The 24,540-nt window shown below is 42.7% G+C and overlaps 1 protein-coding gene across 4 annotated transcripts; it reads left to right on the top strand.

Annotated features, from left to right (window-relative positions):
• The first annotated feature begins 3,904 nt into the window (after positions 1-3,904).
• Positions 3,905-17,741, top strand: LOC117140965 (proton-coupled amino acid transporter-like protein CG1139). 4 transcript variants are annotated; one of them, XM_033304189.1, is made up of 7 exons: positions 7,612-7,742; positions 7,879-8,052; positions 14,144-14,214; positions 14,448-14,594; positions 15,753-16,565; positions 16,632-16,791; positions 16,929-17,741. In XM_033304189.1, exons 2-7 carry the CDS (start codon positions 7,999-8,001, stop codon positions 17,190-17,192), a joined length of 1,509 nt encoding a protein of 502 aa, XP_033160080.1. In that variant the 5' UTR covers positions 7,612-7,742; positions 7,879-7,998; the 3' UTR covers positions 17,193-17,741. The 4 variants fall into 4 exon arrangements, with proteins under 4 accessions (XP_033160081.1, XP_033160080.1, XP_033160079.1 ...); XM_033304190.1 differs by lacking the exons at positions 7,612-7,742; positions 7,879-8,052 and adding an exon at positions 3,905-3,964; XM_033304188.1 differs by having other exon boundaries at positions 7,612-8,052.
• Positions 17,742-24,540: the final 6,799 nt, after the last annotated feature.

Raw genomic sequence — 24,540 nt, 5'->3', positions numbered from 1 at the left:
ACGACTAAATCAGACCCAACGTGGGTCACCAGTTTTAAGCATCGCGCGAAACGCTGAACGATACTCATACAGCGATTTTCACACAGACAACATTAGCGGCACACAGGGAAACCTCTTGCACACTAGCAGAGTGTCGCATAATGCCATCTAAAATCGGTGGAAAGGGGCTATCAGTTGGTTAAGGGATGCTGGGTTAGCCATTGTGCATCATTGTGATCTCTAGAAATCACCTGGAATTAGCAAAGATTAATTAAATGCTTTTATACTGGTTAATTAATCGGATTACATCACTTTGTTACTAATATTTGAAGACTCTATTAGTTCTTGAAGTTTCATGCTTCAATCTTCAACTAAATCAAAGTATAAATATACAAATTAATTTCCAGTATATATGTTATATATCTTATATAGATATAGCTTATCGTAGTGTCCCTGAAACTCCAGATTGTTTTTGTTTAATCGAAGTCCTCACTAATTACTTGACCAACGTGCTCAACTAATATTTGTGCTAGTCATTTGCCTCAGTAACGAACTGTCTTGCCCTTGTATTCTACTTTTGAAATTTGAAATACAAATCTGAGTAAGATCTATGGCCTAGCCCTTTTGATTGGAGCAAGATTGCTCTGTTGGGAGTTGGAATCTGCTCTTCCTTAACCAGCTTTCCCTGTTCCCAAACATCAGTGGTTAACCGTTTTTGAGCGTTTTATGATTGTCACTCGACGTGTTTCTCATGTAACCATCGCCATCGAGATGCTCCTTTCTGTCTCCAATACCGCCAAGACCCCCCAGTTCCCCCCCCTCCCAGTCCCCTCCGGCGATCTCCATGATCTGTGGGCCACTTTTTCTGCCTTGGTTAAGAGACGTTGCCAAATATTTGGCCGGGACATTCTCTGGCTTATGGCAAGACGGCAAAAGAACCAGTAACCAGTAACAACTACTATGTCCATTGCAGGCAGTGCAAGACACTTCGATCGACTGGCAATTAACATGTTTTTTTTTTCAGTTTTTTTTTCATTTTTTTTTCATTTTTTTGTTGCAAGCGCGGGGGACACGAATCGATGGCTTAATGCACTTTCTCAGCGCCAGTTAACTGGTTTTTCGCCGATTTCAGGGGAGGAGCGGTGCATTCTGCGACAGCCTGTTAACTTGGCCAAATGAAATTTCGATCGGTGGCCGCGTGCCTTCCTGCGTTTTATTAGTTCGCCAGCATTGCGCATACGCCGCATGTGCCTGGGAATTACCCAGTTATCCCTCGGTGAAGCAGAGCGGAGCATAGCTGCGCAGAGATCGGTAACCCGATATATACATATATATATTGGATATCAATAAAACCGGTTGCCATATGGACGGGCTCTGACGTAGTCGTTAGTCTAGCCAATCTTGACTTTGGCTATGACGCTCGGCTAAGTCAGAGGTAATCTGGTTGGCCGTTTGCCAATTGGTTTCAGCATTTCTTCTTTCGAATGACGTTGGAGAATCCACTCTAATGGTTAACAGATTGTTGGTTAACTAATTTCGATCAATGGATAGCGGCAATTTAGTCATTTGTGTTAATTTTCGAGCCGAATTGCTGGCAATTCGCACCTAAATAGCCATAAAATATGTGTTATATGGCCGAGCATTGATTCTGATATGACCAAGGAAAATCTCCCATGACGTTTTCGATGTTTTCGATGGGTTCGAGGTGAAAACACTAATTTGATTGAAAAAAAGCTTTTAGATTTAAGCATTAGTATTTAGCTATCATTATGAAAATGACATATTTCCAATCTGACCAGGCAAGGCAAACGCATTTGTGGATAAATATAGCGATGCGGTGTGATAATTGCATGCGAAATTCATCTGATTAGGTGTAAAAATACACGAAATAAACAATATCACTCTGTTTGCCTCAAATTATATTTAATTTGTTGAATACTGAAGCTTACAGTGGCAGTAAAAAATTATATACGCACCTTATTTAAATATTATAATTGCGCAATTGTGATAAAAAATCTTGCTAAGCTGGAGGTATTTTATAGAAGCTTTTATTATTACCATTTTTTAGGGTTAAATAATGTTAAAGTACTTACACTTATGTATTGGTCTATGATTTGGGGCTCAAATTTATGTGTTTATGCTTTATTGTATAGGGTTCTCCTTATATGTTTATATTATATATTCCTCTTAAGTAAAAAACAATGGAACAGATAGTTTTGCTGCACTTTTCAAGCACTACATTGTTTGCTTAAGAATAAATTCTTGAAAATTATGCTAAGGCTTATAATTTTTTTCCAGTGCATTGCAGAGCATCGCCAGGGGTAACAATCACATAATACGGGCAAGGGAAAATTGATTTCGCCCTGAACTTGCGCTGCCCCGCTTGGTGTCACCCAACAAAGAACACGTGCCGCGGGTCCAGAGATCTCCTCTCCACTTCAACCACTTCATCATTGACCATCACATCACAATTCCATTTCCCTGTTGAGCCGATGTCACCCTCGAATGGGTCAGGTGGTCGACTGCCCTTTGGCCTCGCCAATTTCCCCGACTTTTACTTTCAGATTGGAATATGGCATACTGTGCCCACCCATATATCATGGATCGCAGCGGCGTGTAAATTTGTGGCAGCTCAATTGAAAAATTGCTTTGTTATTCTCAATTTGCGGCTCTAAACAGTTTTAGGCACTATGCGTTGGCTTAATCACGAAGAATTGCGCACCAAAGAGCGAATCCCATAATCCCATTTGGGACACCTCTCTGCGCCACTGATGAGTGCTGATTTATTATTATTATTATTATATTGGGGTTGGCATTATAGCTCGGCTCAGCAGCTCGTTTGCCTCGGCGAAGGAAGTTCGAATTGAGGGTGACACAGTTTCCAGTGCTGCGTGAAAAGAGCTTACCATGGGATAATCCGTGGATGCGATCGGTTCAGTTGGTCCCGACTTAGCCAGGGTGAAAGGTTCGTCGTGGTGGTGCAAGGTGCAAGGTCTGCCGGTTTCCTCGACAAATCCGCAAACTGCCATGTCGACGCCAGAGAATGTAAGTGTGGCTTCAAGTTTCAAATAGCTTTAGGCCATATATCTTCAACGTGGCCTTAACAAAATATCTTCAAGATCAATTATATAAAATATTAAGAGAAAAATACATGTATTGCTTTTCGTGATGTTTACTTCTGCTTTGTAATTTATTATTAAACTCATAGATGTATAAAGCTCATAATACAAATTGCATTCTCCATTTAACTATTTCTTTCATTTATTCAAAAATATAATCTAGCAAACTAGATAAACAAGAATGCGTCTGCGTATGGTTCCGGTATAAGCCGCATTAAGTGGCCAAAAATAAGCACTAAGCTTTTAGCCGCATTATCAGCCATCAGCTGAAAAGCGTTAACGCAATAGAACTCCCCCTTATGCTGCTGGGTTTATCTGGCCGATAAGAGCGATCCAAGTACTGCGTTTGCACTGGCCTACAAGATCGCTGACATCTTTATCGGCCGACATATGTCGTCTGTCTCCGGTGTTCACGTTGATTCTCACGTTCTGCTGTCTGGCTATGGAATTGCAATAAAAAAGAGTCTAAACATAGTACTCCACCCACCCACCAACCCCTGAACCCCTGACCCCCTTTCGACCCGAGCTGTTCAGGCGAGCAACTGACTCAATGCTAATGCTCATGCTTAACCAGTGCCATTGCCAAGTGCGATTCGGTGCGGAGATCGGTGCAGATCGGCGGGGCTGTTGCGAGCAAGTTCCGAGAGCTTTGGGATCGAGATAGAGCCTCGCTGTCCGACTGTTAACTTTTGTTTTAAATTGAATGTCTGGCCAGATTCGCGCTTTTATTCTGTGTCCGCCAATCGCTCTACAAACAACTCCGTCGCCATACGCGGCGTATACTCGATTTAATTGTACGCGATTCCGTTTTTATTGAAACAATGACGTTAGCCGTGATTAGCGGATCGGGCACAGCCTGTGATACTGTAAGTGCCTCGTAAGCGTTATATATCCGAGTGTGTTTCCAAACTGATTACCCAATTGGCGCCATCGATTCGGATTCAGATTATTATGGAATTCGGTTACGGTCATTCAAAATGTTCTTTCGAAATCGAGTGCTAATCGTGGATAAGTCAGAAATAAATTGTGGCAACTTAAGTGGAAAAGTCATGGTCATTGGTTATATGTAGCAAAATAAGCTGCACAGTTGATTTATCTTATTTAAGCAAACTAAATCAAATATTCTTAGCTTAAATTAAACTTTAAACTCTTCCACTTCAAAATGTTATGGAGATTGATTGATTAATTGTTAGCTTTCAAAGCTATCCCTATTGATTTCTTTTTTATAGAAGTGTTTACCACTCACATCAATAATATTTTTATTGATATCATTCTCCGATTAGTGTCGATTAAAACCGAATTCGCTTGCGAACGTGCTTGTAAATCACAGATAAATCTCAGATAGATGATAAATCATAGGAAATCAGGATATCACTTCAAGTTCAGTGGTTCGCTGGTTGAATGTTAGAATAAGAGAGGAAATGGGTTTTTCATTTGCAGCACTGCCACCGTATATCACTTGAGATTGCAATTAGGTGGGTGTAAACAAGGCGGGTGATATTAGGGCAGCCTTATCGGGTGGGTGGGTGCTCCCCTGTTTGCTTGCGGATTTGGCTGGGAACATCGTAGTTTAGGATGGGCTGTCATTAAGTGAATGTTACCTAAGAGTGACTGGTCTATGGAGCGGATCAGCGCAGAATGATAGAATCGACATTGGCAGCAAGTGTAATTAGACATAAGTGCTCATTAGTTAGGCGCGTGGAGATAGCCAACTGGCTGCCACATTGTTATACATCGGCTATACACTTACCCAGCTCGGTGCGCTTTGAATAAGTAGTTAGCTTCGCGGATTTGTGATTAAAAGGCGGGGTCTATGAATCACTAAGGGGGTGATTCTAGCGCGCCCTGTATTTATAGAAATATCTAAAATTGTTCCAGCTACTTATTGGCTTTATCAGGCAATTGGCTATTTTTGCATGGCCTAATCAGGCGGGGAATACATGGATTTTTAATTAAATTAACATGCTAGCACTTTTAGTCGGAAGCGGGTCCTCACATCTTTCTATCTGCAGACTGGAGTTAATAAATAATAGCGTCATTGAGCGCACAGGTGGATGGATACTTTGTACCCTGGCCCTGGGATTTTTCAATCTTTTTTGCGGATACACCCATCCAGATAGGAAAGTCTTATCCATTCGACACTGTCAGTTGCTTTCTTGGTAGCTCGCATTAGTCAAGACAATTAGTTTGAAGTCGGAAACAAAGTGCGTTGGTTGTGCTGCATATGATTACTAGTGCCTAAAGTCAAGGAAATTTATATCCTCAAGAGGTGAGCGTTTGAAAAATATTTTGTGTGAAATACAAAGTGCTGTGAGAATTGTGCCAGCGATGCATCTTCATCAACTGCTGCTGAAATTAATGGATCGACAGCGAGTCGGCTTCAAAGTCAACAACCTGAGCTTGATCGCATTATAAACTGACTTGATTGGGGGTTTTTTGCCGCAAGTGTTTTTTTGTGAATGGACCAAGGATGTACGCGTTGTGAGTGATGAACTGTGTGTGCTTTGTATATATGGAGTATGGGTGTGCTTTGCATATCAATTGAAGGAGCGCGCTGCTTAGGTAATACCCAATTTTTTCATCGCGTTCCGCTTTCGAACGAGCTTGCATTTTGCTTGCGTTTTTATAGTGTATTTTATTTCAGGTAATTATGGCCAATGTACCTTTGTCTTGACTGAAACCCGTTTGGTAATCCAATTTCAGGGTGCGTTTTGAGTTTTGCATATGCAAATTGCTTAAATAACACGCCCGACAACGGCCACAGATTCAGATTGGCTTAAATTAGCGCTCAAGTACGACTTGATTCTGATTTTGCCGAGAAAGCTGCACTTGTTATTTATATGTTTTTCTATAAGTTAAGTAGCTAAATCCGTGGTGATCGGCAGCAGAGGTCGCACAAATTAAGGTGTGTTTTATTTCGCTCGAAAAACGAGCTAAGATTTGCGCTAATTTCAGTTTGTTTAAGGGGGCGTATGAGCAATGTCAGCAGCAGGAGAAGCACATATGCGCCACCTGTTGTGTGGTTGCGGCTGAGGAGCGAACCGGTTTCGCAAGCAGACGAAAGGTGGCGCCACTTTCTAGAGGTCCTAAAAGTAGGCAACCATTTTCGCCCAACAATACTCCTGTCAGTTACAATTTGAATAAAACCGAAAACAATTCCTTAAGAAATGCGACGTGGCTTTCTAATTGGAATACCTCAATTGACGCATGAATAAATCACATCTCAATTATGTTTCGCATCGAGGTGCACGGCCACTGCTCGCCTTGAGCCCAAATCCAAGGTGGACTCAATCGAATACGCCGCCAGATACAATTTCGCCCAGAACTCGGTCAAGTTTGAGTGAATTCGACAAGCGATTCAAACAATTGCAGATATATTGCAAAATTTTCCACGACCATAATTCGCAAGGAATTCAACCGCTTTGAACTGGTTTCAGTCCGACTGGAGCGACCGTAGACGAGAAGTACATATCATACATGCAGTTGGCGCACGTTTCGAGTTACCATAAATAAATGCGACGCAGAAATCAAATTGATTTTAATTTCAGCAAATGACTGATCCACACTTCTTTCTGGCTGTTCTTGAGCCCTTGGCCACTTATTTTTGGCAATCAATTTCGGGAGCCAATAAATAATTTATCGAAACTCTCGTGGGGGTCGCACGTTTCAATTGGCGGCCAATTGAGGCAGTCCACATGGAATTGTCGCATAGCCAATTAATTAGCTATTCCAGTTTTTCCGGCCATCGGTTATCTGCTCTTATCTGCATAGGAAAACTGATTCACGATTCACCAGATTGCAGCGCTGAAAAATATACTTCCTTTTTCTCGCCATTTTTGGCAGATTTTGTTAGTAAGCTTATAAAATGCTCCTAATGAAAAATTACAAAAAGAAAACATTTTGTACATATCAAAAAAGGTTTATAAATAGTTTGGAATTAAATAATATGTAATTCAAAAAATACAGTTGTATTAGTTAAGCTTGCTGGGCACCAATTATTTCAACATTGATAAGCAAATCATTTTTCGTTAATAAAAATCGTTTTAGTTCTGAAATGAGTCATTAAATTCGAAGTTATGCCGTTTTGCCTTTGCGGCTTTATCATAGAATTAATACGCGTTATCGGTTGCCACATGTGATGTATGGCATGTATGCATATGTTTGAGCCTTATAAGTCCGCGCCTAATAACTCGACCGGAACTGATTCTGTAGCCGACCTGTGCGCCATAAAATCACCAGATTTCCCTTTTCTGTCCTCAAGGAAAACTGCAAAGTGGTGATATATCAGTGAAATCAGGGGGGGGAAACTTCGATTCAAATCGACAGCGGTAGCGTTATAGCGGAAAATGCCCGTTGACGAGTGCTCTCTCTCTCTCTTTTCCCGAGCTCTTTCTCTCTCTCCCACTCCCTCACTCTCTCTCTTTCGCTCAGCGTGTGCTTCGGGAAAATCGGTCTGGGAATCGGGGGTATTACTCGTCGCTATAGCGCTAAGGTTTGGCATTCTTGTTCTGTTTGTCAAACCGTGCGGTTGATTGTCGGAACTTCTGAACTCCGGAAAGAATAGTATTGATCGAATTCGAAGCTAGTAAAAATCGGCGATTTGATTACCAGTTGCGGTCACGGTCTCTCTCGCAAGTTGCATTAGTAATATTGCATTTTCTATTCTCCAACTCAAATTCAAACTCAAATCCAAATCCAACTCCAATACCACACTTTTGAGACGTGTCCCGATCATTGCTATTAAATCTGTCATTCAATTCTGTTTTGTATCTGTAATAAGTGCTTGGAAGCCAGCCTCGATTTTCGAGCGGTGCTCTCGTTACGCGCCCAAGGATCTTAACCCCCAACGGCCCCATCCTGCATCCGCAGAGATATCGGCTAACCAAGGATTACCATCAATATGAGTTTCCATAAGAGCGACTCGCGGACGCCGCTGGCGCCCACCGAGTACACTGTAAGTAATTCTTCTAAATAAATCAAATAGGTTGGGGATTAAGTTCGAAAATTTCCTCATTTGGTTGAATTGATTTGTAAACTTTTGTTCTTTCCCTCTAATTGGTTTATAAACCATTCTTTCAAATTCAAAAGGTTAGAGTTTTTTATTATTTTTTATAGAAATAAATAGCTGTGTATCCATGTTTGCATTTTGAGGGTTCAGGACGCATAACTTTAGCATAATAGAATGTTCTGGAAAGTTGAAGAGAAGGTCCTTTGTTATCCTGCCCGTTGCTTTTTTAGATCTGTAGACAAGACTTTAAGTTCTACCAACAAGCTGTCTAAATGATCTCAAAAGGATAAATTTTAAATTTTCCACTTCCTGTCATTAAGCACGTTAAATATTAAAATCCCCCTAAGTGAAATCACTTAGATTCTGGCGCATTTCGATTTTTGCATATCATCGGTAGACTATGAAACTTTCGGTTGATTAATTTGGCATAAAGGCTTTTATCACGGACATGTGATGTGACACCTTTTCTCCCGCACTTGGCTCGAAAGTCCCGGGACTTAACCCACTAATGCCTTGTTTATTTATCGATCGATCGTTGCTCGCCGCGCTTTACATTTGAATGATTGTTTATGCAAATTTGTGGGCTAATGTTTTGTTTGGATTGATAACAAAGTAAAGTCTAATTTCGGGGATGATTTCGGTGATTCCTCCTTTTCATTTCTTTGTATTTTCCTTTTTGGCCGCTTGCTCATTTATCGCCTCTGTTGTTGTTGTTGTTGTTGTTATGAGTAACAGGCCAAACAGTTTTCCACCCGCTTTTCCTAACAATTTGTTGTTGTTGTTGTGCCTCCGGTTGCTGCCTATTTTCAGGGCACCCAGTGGAATTTTCCACTCGCCGAGCTGCACTTTTATGTGTGCCGGGACTTGGGCATAATAACAATGGACATTGTAGTGTTGACTGTAGGGCATTCGTGCGACCGGTTATGACCGGAACACACATAGCCCCTACCTACATTGTGTCAGCGAATTTTGAGTTCGTGGAATATTTCTTTTTTTCGGCTGCTGCGCAAGCGCCAAAGTTGAAAAAATCGTACTGCGCGGAATTCGCTGATTTGACACTTTGGTTTTGGCACCGATTCGAGCTCTGGGTTTTTAGTTTCGCACTCGGTAACTTTCCACTGCAATGAGGGGGTAAGCTTCTGTAGCTACAACCATACATTCTATATACAATATAGCATAAAACTGCTCGCTCCGTGTCACCCCACCACTTGCATTTTGCGGCAGAACTGCACTTGAAACCCGAACCGAAACCTGAACATTTCAGGTAATAACAATCGCTGGGCTTTGTTCCAAAAATCGACGACCGATTGGTCTGATCCGATTTCGATACGAACACTTACGGGCTATTTGGATTTGGATCGATCTGTAATTGTGCCGATCCAACTGGATTGGCGTTGGAATCAATTGAAACTATAGAACTATGTGGAACTTTCAAGAGGAACATTTCGCAATAAATGATAATTATAGATTTCAAATTCTAATGCAATGTTAAGTAACTGCTGAAGTGGCTAACTGAATTGGCATCTAAAAATAGTTGCTTATAGAAATTCATTATCACTATATAATATAATATTTGGTTGGATAAGAGGCGAAATTATATAATATATTTCCAGAAATTTCCATAATATGTTCCATAAATTTGAGGTAAGCAGTTATATTGTAAGTTAGGCTTAAATGTCAAAAACCTATATTTCAGTTGCATATAAAAGTCATTCTTATAATATATGTGTGCTGTAGGCTTGAAATCTAAAAGCAAATTCAATTTGTATCTTTTACTTTAATGGGTCATTAAATTTATAACTATTTCTAATTTGCTACATCTTTACATCTTAAAAACGTAAAGCCAAATAGAAACTAATAAAACCTCTCGCTGAACTTTGCATACTTTTAAAAGTGCCCAACTTAATTTAATTTTGCATTTATCGGTCAGTCGAAAGCGTGCAATCAATCTTCTGATTGTACTTGCAAATTGGAAATGTCATGAAACGCAAGGCATTTAATTCGCCGGTGACATTTGTATCCACATCGCGATCATGGGACTGATCGACCTAACTTGGTAGGGCACTCGTGATTCGTTGAGATCCGTGCAGCATGACCCATATACCGTTTCTTATCGGCAAATATCGGAAATTGCAGGCGCCATGGTTGCAATCAAGGGGTGTTTCACCCGTTTAGCAGGAAATGTGGGGGAATAAATAGATCTGGCGACATTTTCAAGGGAACTGAACCCTCGGCCACGTGAATTACCCGTGATGTCGAGTTCAGCGCTTAAATTCTCGCAGTTTGCATACCACAAAATGCAAACTGCATACTGCACAATGCATTTTTTTTTGTGCTTCACATTTTGCTAACAAATATACACAAAAATTTTCCACTGCAATTTGTTGTCGTTTGCCATTTTCAGTTTCGTTTTATTGCTTTTGCCGTTTCTGTTTCGGCTCTGTTCTCCATTTTTTCCACATCCACTTTTCCACTTTTTTCGCTTACATAAGTTCAATGGCACGCCAGGTTGGGGCAGCGCATTTGGAGTTCGTTGGGGGCTACTACATTCGCCATTACATCCCTCCCAAACTACTATTGACAGTTTTAATTAGGAAAGCACACGAAATGCCCGTGCGCCTCAGAATGCGGCATTTTTTCTTGGCTCAGTTGCACAGGTAGAAATGAAGGGTTATTAGGAGGGGAAGGGTGGTTCAAATGCCACAGGTTGTCATGTCCGGAAGAAGGCGTCACCCTAGCCAGATTAGTCACCCAATCTCGGCGAATTCGCGAGTGCTGTAAGTGCCGCTGAGATTCTCGGCCAGATAAGAAGAGCCTAATTAATAGGCTTCCCAACCATATCGTTATCGGCTGTTAGAAGCGTGGAAATCGGGAAATACCTGCCGTAAATTAAGCGATTTTTTTGCTGAATGACAGTGACTGATGCACTTTGGTATTTTTTTTTAATATTTTTTTTGTTCAGCATACAAACTATTCAGGTGACACAAGTGTTTTGCGCAGTTCCAGAAATCACTATTATCTATTATTAAATAAGCCAAACATTCATGATTGCATTATTTGCCTGTGGCTAATTGGAAGAGATAACTATTTCGTGTTGGGCGGCAATGCAAAGCAGCGAATCGATTTGTTGGTATTTGGGGGCATTATCTTTCTGCGTGCGAAACTAGTTGTGGGTGGGGCTTTATGGGCGTCTAATAAGGTGAATTTTATAATTAACCCGCTCGCTTTGAGTCTATATTGCTCTTGGTTATATTTGACATTGAATAAAAATGGATTTCAGACAGCATAAGACGAATAATGTCAGTCTTTAAGATCATACAGTATATAGGAATAGTGCTAATAGAGATTGGGCTAGCAAGCCTTCTGTTTTGCACCGTGCTCTTATCAATCGCTCATTATCAATTCAGCGCCCCTTATTTCTGCGCCCATTCGTCACACACTTTGCAATGTTAACTACACTTGACTCCATTTTGCTGAACTTGAGTCGATGCAGTGACACGTGTCGTGCTTCTGGGGCGGCTCCTCCCTTTTTTGCCCACTGACCCCCCCCAAAAAAAATGCCCCACTCCCAACTATGTTTACTTTTTTGTTTTGCCATCGACACGTTTCTGTTTATTTTTGCTGCAGTTTGCTAAACTCACGATATTAGAATGCAATAAAAAAGTGCAACGCAATAAGCAAATTTGGTCCACTATCGATGCACTTAAAAAATACATCTAGTAACTTAAACTAGTTCATATTAATGCATTAAGGGTGTTCTTTTTCGTTGAAACATACCATTTCTTCATATTTAAACAATTAATTTCAAATTTCTCATTTTATTGGGCATTTATTAATTAATTATATTTGTTAAATTGTCGTTATCAAGGGAAAAATGGTTAACTTTGGGATTCAAGGATTTAGTAACCCAAATTATAAATTTGAACAAAAAGTTTACAATTAATTTTTTATTCTTTGCATATATCAATCATTTTAGCAGATTTGAGGCTTTTAGATATACCTAATTTGCCAGACTGTCACCTGTGTTTCAATTTTTTTTCTCTCTGTTCTGAGATAAATTGAACATTAACTTAAAATACAATGTGTGCGATTGAATGATTGACTAACTGACTGACAGAATGGCGCTTTGTCGCAATTAGTTGGCACTGCAGCTGTCTAATTATTTTGCTATCTATTTCAAGTTCGAACTTTCCGTATTCCAAACACCGCGTTTTTGTTTGCCTTTGCATTTGCGCACTCGATTTTCTGCGAGTAATATTATGGGTTCAATGTTTTTCGAAGCGGAAAGAGGCTGCATGTACAAATTGTTAGCAAATATGGGCAAATCGGTCTCTTAAAATTTGTTTTGGCAGATTTAAGACTCGGCGGGCGGTAATCAATCAAGCATGAATGAGCGTAGAAAAGCCCCAAAATGTTTTGAATATTCAAGTTTTGTGGTTTAAGTCTGGTGGTATTTATGCTTTATTACCTGGACTTTTAATATACATTTTTCGAACATTCAAAGTTCCTCTTAAATGAGAAAATTTACAGAAAATTAAAAATGATAATTTATTTAATCGGAAATTGCTTTACTTCTGCAACATTACTTACATGTATTTTACATTACTTACATTATATTTGACATTTAGCATTTTGATCTTTAGTCACAATGTTACCCGTTCACTGTTAACCGTTGTCATGTTATCATTCTTCTGTTAGCAGTCTGCTAGTTAACAGCCAGAGCCTTAACTTCTGCTAACATCCCCTAGGTGACGCCACTATTAAATTTGAATTGAAAAATTTAAAATAAGTAAAAAACGTTTGTCAAATCGCGTTTTCTATTAAGCGGACAATTAAGCAAATGCTTTGTTTTGTGCTAATTTTTTGTGCCTTTTTGCACGTATTTGTTGCACAAATTCGCAGTTTCCTCATTAGTCTCAACACTGCCCAGCGGTCGTTTTATTTTGAAAGCGTTGAAAAACAATTTATTCAAAAAACTCTCTCACCCTCGGCCCGCTGAATTTCCACGATTTTTCGCACTGCGGTCACGTGTGGGAGAGAGGTATTTAATTATGCTGTGACGTCATGCGGCGACTGCACCCAAAAACTAAAGGAAAATAATGCAAATTGTGAACTTGCTGGCTGTCTGGGAATACTCGAATGTATGATCCCACTCAAGAGCATTTATAGAGAGAATCCGCTGAAAGGTGGGTGGCTGGTTGGGTTGGTTGGGTTTTGCTGTTTTTGACGGTGGTGTGGCGATGGGGCGGTGTTTTGTTTGTCGCCGTCATTGCATCGCTGGCTGGCCGCCTTGATTCAGTTGCTTGTCGCCATTTGCACGAGTCACGCGCTGAGATTTCTCCCGCGACTCGGACACACACACCCAGTGACGCCCACCGCCCACCGCCCAACTGGAAAAGAACGTCCACCCTCCAGCCTGACCTTGGAAGACCTCAAGCTGAACGCCCCCGCTGGAAAGCCGCCGCTGCCGCCGCGTCGCGAGCAGCTGACGGAGAAGGGACAGAGTTTGAGCCTCTCCAGCTTTGGTGGCTCCGCAGGCATTATTTCCGGTTCCGGTCGGAAGCAGCATCTTTCGGGCGCAGCCCTGGCACGCCATAAGCTGAAGATGTCCTTGAAACGAGGCGGACCGCCACCGGTGGCCACCAGCGGATCCGGCGTCATGACCACCTCGTTGGACCAGCAGGTGGCAAAGTCAACGAACCGTGCAAAATCAGCCAAAGCCTAAATATCGCGCATACGCCACCTGTTACAAATCTGATTCCGTAGTTAAAGCAATAGATTATCTATTTCGTTTGTGTCATAAAACTGCATTGAACTTGTTCATTGATCTTGTTTTTGCGTATTTTTTTTGCTTTCCGCTTTTGGGCCACAATTCATTGGTTCCTCCTTTTTGCGCACTGCAGCTGCGAAGAGCTTTTACATAACTTTAGCTGCTGTTCGAAAATGGCAGCTCGCTCTCTATGATTTTTCTATACGCTTTTCACGATCCGTACTCATTTTTGGCTTTTCCTTCTGGCCGCTTTTCCTCTCGTTGCAGAAAATCCCGACGGTCACTGCGGGCTGCGGAGAAAACGAGAAGCCCAAAGGCGGCAAAGGCGGGCAATCCAAGTGAGTATCACCTCTTATTTCCGACTCTTACGAGAGGAGATCCCATAGAGATCGAGATTCTACGGCCGGGACGAATCGATTCATTCGTCTGGTCGATGCCACAGCCATCGGCCACGTTGTCTTTGAATCCGATTTCGATTGCGTTCCGGCTATAGAAACTCGATCGCGATGTACAAGAACATCGACAACGAGTCCTCCACGACCATGTTTGAAATGTACTCCTCCTCGGATAGGTTCATCCGTTCGGACATGGCCGACGTACCCGTCCAGCAGGCGGCAGGATCGACGCTTCCGTTGGTAATCTCTCGGAAAAAAGGCGACGACTCCGAGGATGGCAACTACAATCCGTTCGAGCACCGCAAGGTGGAGCATCCCACATCGTAAGTACCCTGTGTTTTTACACTCTATTTAAATTAAAAGGGGATTTGTAAATTATAAAAATATATAGGGGAAAATTCCTGACTTTGTAGTCTGTCCGTTAAATATTATTGTAATTGTTGAAAATATTACTTAAATTTTTAACAGTTTTTAAGAGGTTTAATTGTACATGTGAGCAAGAAACATACTTTGCTAAGCGATTTTTGCTGGCACCTAAAACATATGCTGTAATATCATGCCTTACTTAGTATTCAAAACCTTAACGTACACAACTTTTGTTGGCACCCCCGATTAGCAGCTGATCCAAGTCGTTAAAGGCTCAATGACTAATTACCTTAATTATAAACCACCATTCGCGTCATTGACCTTTAACCGATCTAATGACTTTGACTTAGCATCGATCTAAAGCGAAAAGAACGGAAATGCAACTGTATTGACATTGGCCTTGGACGTTTTTGGCAAACTACTTTTTCCAAACTAAAAATAAGTAAAATCGCAGATGAAAATCTCGGGCGAACGAGCTAATAAAACGAAAGCGCCGACAAATGTTTTGCTCGACTCGTTTAGCAAGTGGAATGAGGAATCCACCCAGCCTTCCGCCCTCCGATTTTTCATCTGATAGAGAAAAACGCATCCGCCAGGCCTTGCATTTTGCAATTGCGTGAGAGGAAAATGCCGAGAGTTGTGAACTGCAGTTTTTCAACAGCTCACTAGAATAATTATTTACCAAAATATACAGAAATATTCGGTGCGATATACTTTAAAGTATATAGATGAGTGATTAATTGGATAACTACGTCATTGACGTGGTTTGCGGGAAAATCCCTAATTTCCACCACAATCAGATGTGCAGCAGTGCATCACGCCATCATGCATCCAATAATTTAATTGAAATAGTTTTTTTGGCAACGCAATCTATCTATGATCTTTTTTTATTTCAGTATATGTCGAGAACTCTGATTTTAGATAATAAAAGCATATACTTTTTGTATATACCTATTTCACTAACTATCTAGCTAGTCCAAATCCGAAAAAATCATAATACACAGATATAGGATAAGTGGAAAGTGGTGTTCCTATATATGGTCTTAGTACGGAAGTCTTGAAAGTAGATTATTATTTTAATAAGATCCCAAACTAATTAATCACAATTTTTCCAGGGATCTCGAGACATTTGTACACTTGCTAAAGGGATCGCTGGGCTCCGGGATATTGGCCATGCCAATGGCCTTCTCCCACGCTGGATTGTGGTTCGGATTGGTGGCCACCTTCGCGGTGGGCACCTTGTGCACCTACTGCGTTCACATCCTGGTCAAATGCGCCCACATCCTGTGCCGCCGTCGCAAAATCCCGATGATGGGATTCGCCGATGTGGCGGAACAGGCCTTCCTCGACGGACCACCCGCCCTGAATCGCTGGTCACGCTTCATCCGGTTCATGGTCAATACGTTTCTGGTAATCGATTTGCTGGGCTGCTGCTGCATCTATCTGGTGTTCGTGGCCAACAATGTGGAGCAGGTCGTGCGGGTGTATATGGAAACGGTTCTGGGCATTAGAGTTTGGATCATGATCGTGTCGGCACCGCTGATCTTCATGTGCCTGATACGAAACCTGAAGTTCCTCACGCCCTTCTCGATGTTAGCCAACATCCTGATGTTCGTGGGCATCGTGATCACCTTCATCTATATGTTCTCCGATCTTCCTGCACCCGTGGAACGTCCTGGAATTGTGAGTGTAACCGAATGGCCATTGTTCTTCGGCACCGTGATCTTTGCGCTGGAGGGCATCGGTGTAGTTATGTCCCTGGAGAACGACATGAAGAACCCCAGCCACTTCATCGGTTGCCCATCTGTACTGAACTTCGGCATGGGTCTGGTGATTGCCCTCTATACCCTGGTTGGATTCTTTGGCTTCCTGAAGTACGGCCCGGCCACCGAGGCCAGCATTACGCTGAATCTGCCCCTGGATGATAAGTAGGTTTCTTACTATTCCTTATAAGAAGATCGAAGGTATTTACTCCTCTTTCATTTGTTTTCCAGGTTGGCCCAATCCGTCAAGTTGATGATTGCCATCGCCATCTTCTTCACCTTCACCCTGCAGTTCTACGTGCCCGTCACGATTTTGTGGAAGGGTCTGGAGCACAAGATCCGGCCGGAGAAGCAGAACATCTGTGAATACGGACTTCGTGTCTTTCTGGTGGTAAGTTGATCGAACAACTTCTTAGCCTTCTACTTTCTCAGAAGATATTAAATATGAATTTGAATCGACTAACTGCTTTGAAAATTCATCTCAAGTTAAGAGACCTCGTTTCTAACCGAAAACCTTTTCCTTTCCAGCTCCTGTGCTGCGGAATCGCAGTGGCTCTGCCCAACTTGGGACCCTTCATCTCGCTTATTGGAGCGGTGTGCCTGAGTACGCTGGGCATGATCGTTCCGGCGACCATTGAGCTCGCCGTGTACCATGAGGATCCCGGATACGGGCGCTTCAACTGGCGGCTGTGGAAGAACTCCGGACTGATACTGTTCGGCGTGGTGGGTTTCGTGGCTGGAACCTATGTCAGCATCATCGAATTCCACACCGAGTTCAGCAACGGTCACTGAGCTAATTTAATTTAACGTAGTCTTTAATGAAACTCTTCTAAGCACAGGGATGTCTAAGTTAAGTTTTTAACTAATTTTAGGGCTAACCAAAGTTTTCTAGGACTCCGAAACTTCCCGCCTCGCCCCCTGGTTATCCTATCCCGCCCCGTCCTTCCCTCCACCGATCCAACTCGATCCGCTTCGATCCCTGATATATATATATCTATATATCTATATATATCCACATCCATAAACCCCATAGGGGGCTATCAGCAATCAAACAACAAAAGTATTTCGATTTAGTCGGTGCCACGCCCCCGAGGAGTTGCGTTGGTGCTAGGGGGGCGTGGCATTAAGGTTACTTAGAGAATTCTTGTAGAAGTGATTTTGTATCGTAGTGATTTTGACAACAACTTAGTCGTAATTAGTTCCTGCTCGAACTAAGCCAAGACAGACGGACGCAGCGGAAGTTTGTTTTCGTTCTTCAATTATTTTGTTTTATCATTGATTTACTCTGTACATTATCGACGCCCTAATTCAATAATCATGACATATTACCAATTACACAAAGATCCGCTGCCACCTTTAAAGGGGCAGCAAAAAAATGGCATTAAAAAAAATAATAAAACTTTTTGAAACAACCAACTTTGATTACTTACTTACCTTACTGGGTTATCTTTTGCTATGCAATATTTAAATGGGTGGGTTTATGTCGGTCACATTTTGTAATATTTCATCAAGGTCGTTTATGATAAGTTTGCGACTTAACAAAATTGTAAGAAAAGGTTGCATACTTTTGGGCTCATATTGATTTGCTTATTGGACCTTTCAATAAACAATCACGATGCAGTTTGCTATTAAAACACTAATCAGAACTTCGAAATTAAGAAAATGTAATAAAAGATTTTTTATTTCTTAAATACTTTATTTTTATATTAATACTTAATACTTTTGATATAATAGCAATCATTTGCAGTACAAAACATTTACGAGCTCTGGTATAAGTTTTGTGTTGGTTCCTCTAAGTACTATAAGTACAACAACATAATTAAATAAATAACATACAGTGATTCATTAAAATCTGCACTAAGATATTACAATATATTTCAATTATCAAGTTCTTGAGACGCCTCCTGAGAACTTCCCAATACTTTGACCTAAATTAGGGCCTTGGATCGACGCAACCTTGGGCCTGTTGACTTTTCCCATCGCCTAGATTTGCGGCGTTGGTGGTTGACTGCTTTTCTTTATCTTTTTGCGGGGGACAAACAATTCAGCACTTGATAGCGGTGTTTTGGCGATCGGACAGAACAGCAATTCGCATTTGAAACGCCCCGGGCGACGAGCTTTCCCACGCTACTTGAGCGGCGAGAGCTGAAATCAAATTAATATGTGATATGAGGCGCTGAAAGGCGAAGCGCTTCGCTTCGCAGCGAGGGAAACTTAACCCATGGCCAGATAAGATATTTATCCAGGTGCTGGAACTCCACAAATGAGAGCTCTTCCTCCTCTCGAGCGTCGTAATCGCAATCACCCACAAAAAAGTGTGTTGGCAAAAAGGCAGAGCAGAGTGGCCATAAAAAAGAAAACACACACACACACGAAAAGGCAAATGTGCAAACGCAATTCAATTCGAGCAGAGGTCCGAGCCACCGAAACAGAAACAGAACCGTGAGAAAATTACACCCACTGAAGATAACCGGGCGATACTCGTATCCACAAGATACTCGCACTCCAACTGCAGCGATAAGCGTTTTGCATTGTGACGCAATCGATTTCGAAGTGCGAAGGAGTACACACATGTGTGTGTGTGTGTGTGCACAATTGAAAAATTACTATTTATCCAGCAAGAGTTTAAAGTTCGTGCCCATGCCGGAGTCGAAGTATCTCGTATCTGGCGGATACGCACACACTGCCCGTCGGACTCATCGATAAGGGGCAGCGTGTGAAACCAATCAGAAACCCGTTGATTGAGCCGAGAATGACCCACGACTCTGCGTGTGTGTGCCAACTCCACGACTCTTGGACTCTCGGATCTTGGTTTTCCCACTCACTTTCCCACTACACGGTGTGGTAGGAATGTATGCAAATCAGGAGCAGTTCGGCAAGTGCCTTTAACAAATGAGATAATATATACTATTGAGAAATTAACTAATAATGACTGAGTAATATGACTTTAAGCCTCCCTCTTTTTCATTTATATTGAATTTATTGAATATGGCAAATTTCATGTGAGTAAATCGCTTTGATAAGCAACTGATTAATCTTTTGTCTCGTCATTTACTCGTCGCATAAATCGCAGGTCCGTTTTTCGAATTGCACTTCTGTTCGTTCTGTGCAACTGGGCGCACTTCCATTTCTCCGGATTTCAAGTTAGCAGGAGTTTCAGCTAGCCAATCCACCTGCCCGATCGATGGCCAGATAAATGGCATTTTATTAGTGCTACTTACCTGGCTCACTGGCACAGGCAACGTAAGTCGCCAATGGCCAATGGCCACTGGCTGGCAGCTTAATGTCATGTGGCACAATGTTTGGGCCATGTTTATTGGGATTAGTTGGCTGAAATTATGACCAATTTGTCGGGTTCAATGAGATGCAGGCTCCTTTCAAGTCAATTGGATGCAAAGCGGTACTCCACCATGCGACTCTCGAAGTGCTGGAGGAGGACCCATAATCCATAGAAGGCGCTCCACCAGCACTTATTTTGCGTACATTTTTGGCAAAAGAAATAATATTAAAGCCTTAAACAGATAATGCCCCATCAACGCACTTTCCGACGCTGCCCGCCGGTATTCAATGCAAATCTCTGCTCACGAATCGAGCTGCCGCTGGTTAGTTTACATGGCTTGGTTTGGGCCATTCCTGCGTTCGGGTTAATAGAAAATTTATAATGCCAGCTAGCCATAAATTTGCAAAACATCCACCCACATGCAACGATAGATGGCAGGCCAAGGAGCCTTTTTGTGTGGGAAATAGGCATAAAAACGCTGTAATTTGCAGTTGACAAATACGCAAAACTCCTTACTGAGCCCGGCCTGCAAAAATTAACTCATATTGCAAGTCGGTGGCTATGGGTGATTTCGATTGAGGTGGAAAGAGCGGGGTGATATTACACTGAAAGAAATGTGTTGGTATTATCCATGTAACTGATGAAGAAGCTTTTGGAGATATTCAGTACATATGTAGATATAGGAAACCAACAGCATCATTGTTATATTATAATTGTGTTTATTATACTTACTTAGTACTAGTATATTTCTCTGAGTGCATAGGAGCAGGAGCAGCCTCAGCTCGAGAGGCCCGAATGATTTATGCCCGCAGTGCGGCCTACGAAAATGTGTAGTGGACAAGGACGGGAACGGGAGTTGCCACAATAGCAAGGGGTAGTGGGAGGCACTGTGCGCCGGGCGAGAGTGTTTTGCCCCACTCCGTTGCCTCGGAAAGGCCACCGCCTCCGCCTCCGCCTCTGCCACTACCACTACCACTACCACCACATCCCCTATCACCGGGAACATGCCACTCTGCTGGTTCTCCTACCTGTTGTGGCTGCGCCCCAGGCTGCAATTGTCTGCTTAAAAGCGCTCATTCTGTCCACAATGAAGCCACATAACTTGGCCGCAGTTACCGTCTGTTACCCATGGCCACTATGCCCGCCCCCCTCCCCTCCATTTCCCGCCGATGTGATGATTTATTGCAGATCCCTGGGTTCCCTGGCTACCCTGGTTCCCCCGTACCATCGCCATGGTTCCTCCGTTGCTCCTTTGGCGAACCCAGCACGGTAGCTGCGGCTCCTCTCGCCGAAACCGAATTGAAACTTTATTTAATAAGTTGATGTTATTTGTTAACTGCGCGAAGGGCGCTTCGAGAGCTCAACTGAGTTATGTGGCTTGGGATCGGGGAACTGGAGGCACTGCATCTAATGCAGAAAAACAGGACTTGTGCAACGCAGTTCGACCTGCCTATGTCAATATTTCATTTGGCTGTTCTTACTTGAAGTTGTTGGATTAATACAACATGTTTTTTAAACAAAAACATGGTCATAACCATTTAAGGAAATAAGTTTTTTCATAGTACTAAGATTTGTTTTTAATAATTTTCTATTGTTTTCCAAGAAATACCCAATCATACTCAACTAAATCATTATCTTTAATGTTAAATATTAAATATTCCATTTGAAGTTGCAGCTTTTTATAAGTGGATGATTTGTAAGTTTTATCCTAACTTTAGTTGGTTGCCTCCTTTTGAACTTGCGGTAATCGATGATGGAATTCACTGGCGGACGCACTTGACCCCATTGGGATCGGGACGCGACCGGACCTTCTCCACCTGGCCAGTCCTGCGGCGATTTGTGCGTGTGTCAGGTGAATTGCATTAGAAAGTCGCGGACGGAATCGTCGGTCAGGTGGACAGGTGGACAGACAGGCGGCTGGCACTTTAATCTGAGCCGCGGCACACTTGCTGACAAATTGCTGATAAATAAAGCGAGAGATTTGCAATAATGCCTTTCTAATTTCATGCGTCGCCAGCGAATCGACGACTCCGCTACATTGGCGACTCCTTGCCATTGCCATTGGGCATGCAAAGCGGACAAAAAAGCAAAGCTCCAATCCTGGCATGGCGCCTCCATTGAGATCGCAGCTCGGTCTGTGGCCCCGGCTCAGTTTTAAACATTTTCCACACGTAACGCGAAAGTTTGAATCATTTGTCCAGCGCACTACGCAGCGATTTTCATTTAAAATTCTTGTCATAGACATGTAATTGCAACGCGCCAACGACATCGTCGATTCCAGCTCCAACTTCGATCCGACTCCATGACTCCATCGCTGTGGGCCAGTCAGGTGCACTGGGAAAAAAAGCCTAGTTGGTTTGCTTTTCAAAACCAACGTAAATACGTGACACAATATGGGAAGGAAATTTGGATTGTCATTGCCACAGAAACGTTTTTGAAAACAAGAAGGAACTTTGAAAACTTCAATCCGGCAACTATAGATTAATTTAATATTTTTATAATAGATATTTTTAATGTAGTAGATTCTTAATTTTATTATATTTTTTTAAATATTGCTACTATTGCTACTCCCTATTTCTTCCTGTGCATGCGGATCTATAGGCTATTGACAATATGTTTGTCAGGCGCGATGGCCGCTGCTGCAGCTCTGCTCACCCTCACCCTGCACCCCCTCTTTCCACCCTGCCGCACTTCCACCCCCTTGCCACATCTTGTGGCACTCTGTGTTGACACAGATAAGTGCGTGGCGGCGGCGATAAGTAGCGTTTTATGCATTAATTTCAGCTCAAAAGAGCATTATTTATTACGCATTAATGCGCTGAATTAACGTTTATTTAATTAATATTAATGCGGCAGCCGCTCTTGCGGCGTGCTGCTGCTGCAACATTATGTTGCTGTTGTGTTGCATTGCATTTTGGCATAGATTTTTGGGTCAGCGCAGTCCTGTTGAAGATTGTCAATTGAACGGTTTGTTAACTCGGTAACCTAGTCATGATTTTAGATTTTAGAAAGGAAGCCTTAAATGTCTTATTAATTCTTAAGTTAATCATACGTTAACAATAAGTTGGAATTGGAAAGATTAGCCTGGATTTCATGGGTAGTACACATCTCAGCAATGAATCATTACATATATAATTTTATTAATATAAGGATGTGTCACAAACTTGTACACTTCTTTATCGCCCATGATCCCCAGCAATGACCCTCGAAGTTGCGCAAATATTTTACCACAAATCGAAGTGGCCGTCGATCCGGTAACCGAAAATCAAATTGAAATTGAAAGTAAAGTCGTCAGGCGGCAAATACATCATTCGCTCGCCTCGAGATATCCGAAAGGAAACGGGCGTTTCGATGGGCAAATATTTGCGAGCCGGCGATAAGGGCTCTCTTATTTTTCTTTTTTTTTTTTTGGGGTAATCGATCAGTGTCATGCGGGGGTGGGGGCGTGGACCTTGCAGCGCAATAAACCCAGTAATTTATAGACCAATCACAGACGCAGTGCACGCACCGCGAACAAGTGAAAAAATCATAGTCCAAACACACATAACGCATTAGAGGCGCAGAAGGAGGAAGACGCGATGGACTCGATGCACTTGGTCGGTCGGTGGATGGGGGTGCAATTTATAGGATAGACAACGCACAGCGGGCAGTCGCGAGTTCCGAGTCCCGAGGAGCATCATCCCAGTACTTGCCTCATTGCCAATTGATTTATACAAACGGCAAAGCAACGGAACACAAATTGGCTGCCTCGAAGATCTCTCTTCCATACTCCTAGCTATTATTTGGATTCTTATTCTTTTTTTTTGGATTTGTTGTTCCTGCAAACTGGCTATGGGAAATGATTTGTTGCACTTTGGCTGCAATCACAGAAGAGACGCTTGGTTGCGTATACGCAGAACTCTTTGGGGCAACTGCTTAACCTTGTGACCTCCTCGCTGGGAGGGATTCGATGGTCTGAAATAAACATAAATAGGAATAGGAACTTTGAAACTTTGAAGCTGCCTGCGCACACGTGTGGCTCTCGTTGGGGATTTCCTTGGAAAACCGCCGTAGATATCATCATCATCATCCTGGCTTTGCATGCCGACTGCGTAGCTAATTAGATCCTTAAATGGCCAGAGCAAGGCAATCCCCCGGCGGAAAGTGAGACCAGCCAGGCAGGCGTTGGCAAAAAATGCCACACAAATGACGAGCGGACCCGTTGACCGTTTTTGGCTCTGGAAATCGAAGTGGCAACGGGACGCGGCGGCCAACAGCAAAACACCAGTTTATCGGGCCGAAACGACCCAAAACAATAAATTACGCAATCCAAATGCTCAACTGCAGTCCATCAATGGCATAATGAGGCAGTCTCGAGATTCAGAGCCCCAGTCTCAGTCCCAGTCCCAATCGCAATCCCAATCCCAATCCCAGTCGCAGTCGCAGCGTGGATGCATTACCATATCGGCATAAATTCCGGAGCACATCGTTAAGTGGGCTGACGAGTGGCCGGCATCGGAGAAGACGTGTGCTGCAGCTGGAACAGGTTGTCCGTCGTCGTGTGTTGCATGTTGCAGGTTGCCGGCTGCCGACGCTGACTGCACACTTGCCACATGCCGCATGTCAGGCTGCCGCCGCCAAACTCCCACAGCTAATGAGGGAATTACCCGCACTGCCAACGCCATATCGTCATCACCATCGATAATGGCTTGTGCCCGGCCTCAGGTGGGGGTTAAATCAGTGGGCGGGGAGCCTGACCTTTGCGAGGATGGCGCCCGCTGCCCAGAGAGCCAGAGAGGTGGCTTTAACATGACACGCCAAGAATTCGAGCTCAGGTCTTTAAAGATTCAGGCAACTGAACATTAATAGGACGGGCTAGTA

The sequence above is a fragment of the Drosophila mauritiana genome, chromosome 3L, assembly GCF_004382145.1.
Source record: "Drosophila mauritiana strain mau12 chromosome 3L, ASM438214v1, whole genome shotgun sequence".
Classification (NCBI taxonomy): Eukaryota; Metazoa; Arthropoda; class Insecta; order Diptera; family Drosophilidae; genus Drosophila; species Drosophila mauritiana.
The sequence above is the reverse complement of the archived record's forward strand: the minus strand, read 5'-3'. Positions and strand labels throughout refer to the sequence as shown.

Bases quoted from the DNA above. Each gene is read 5' to 3' on its own strand.
- LOC117140965 (XM_033304191.1), top strand. From the start codon at position 13,712: ATGTCCTTGAAACGAGGCGGACCGCCACCGGTGGCCACCAGCGGATCC. The intron at 14,595-15,752 runs GTAAGTACCCTG...CAATTTTTCCAG, and splicing joins AAGGTGGAGCATCCCACATC to GGATCTCGAGACATTTGTAC. The intron at 16,792-16,928 runs GTAAGTTGATCG...TTTCCTTTCCAG, and splicing joins GACTTCGTGTCTTTCTGGTG to CTCCTGTGCTGCGGAATCGC.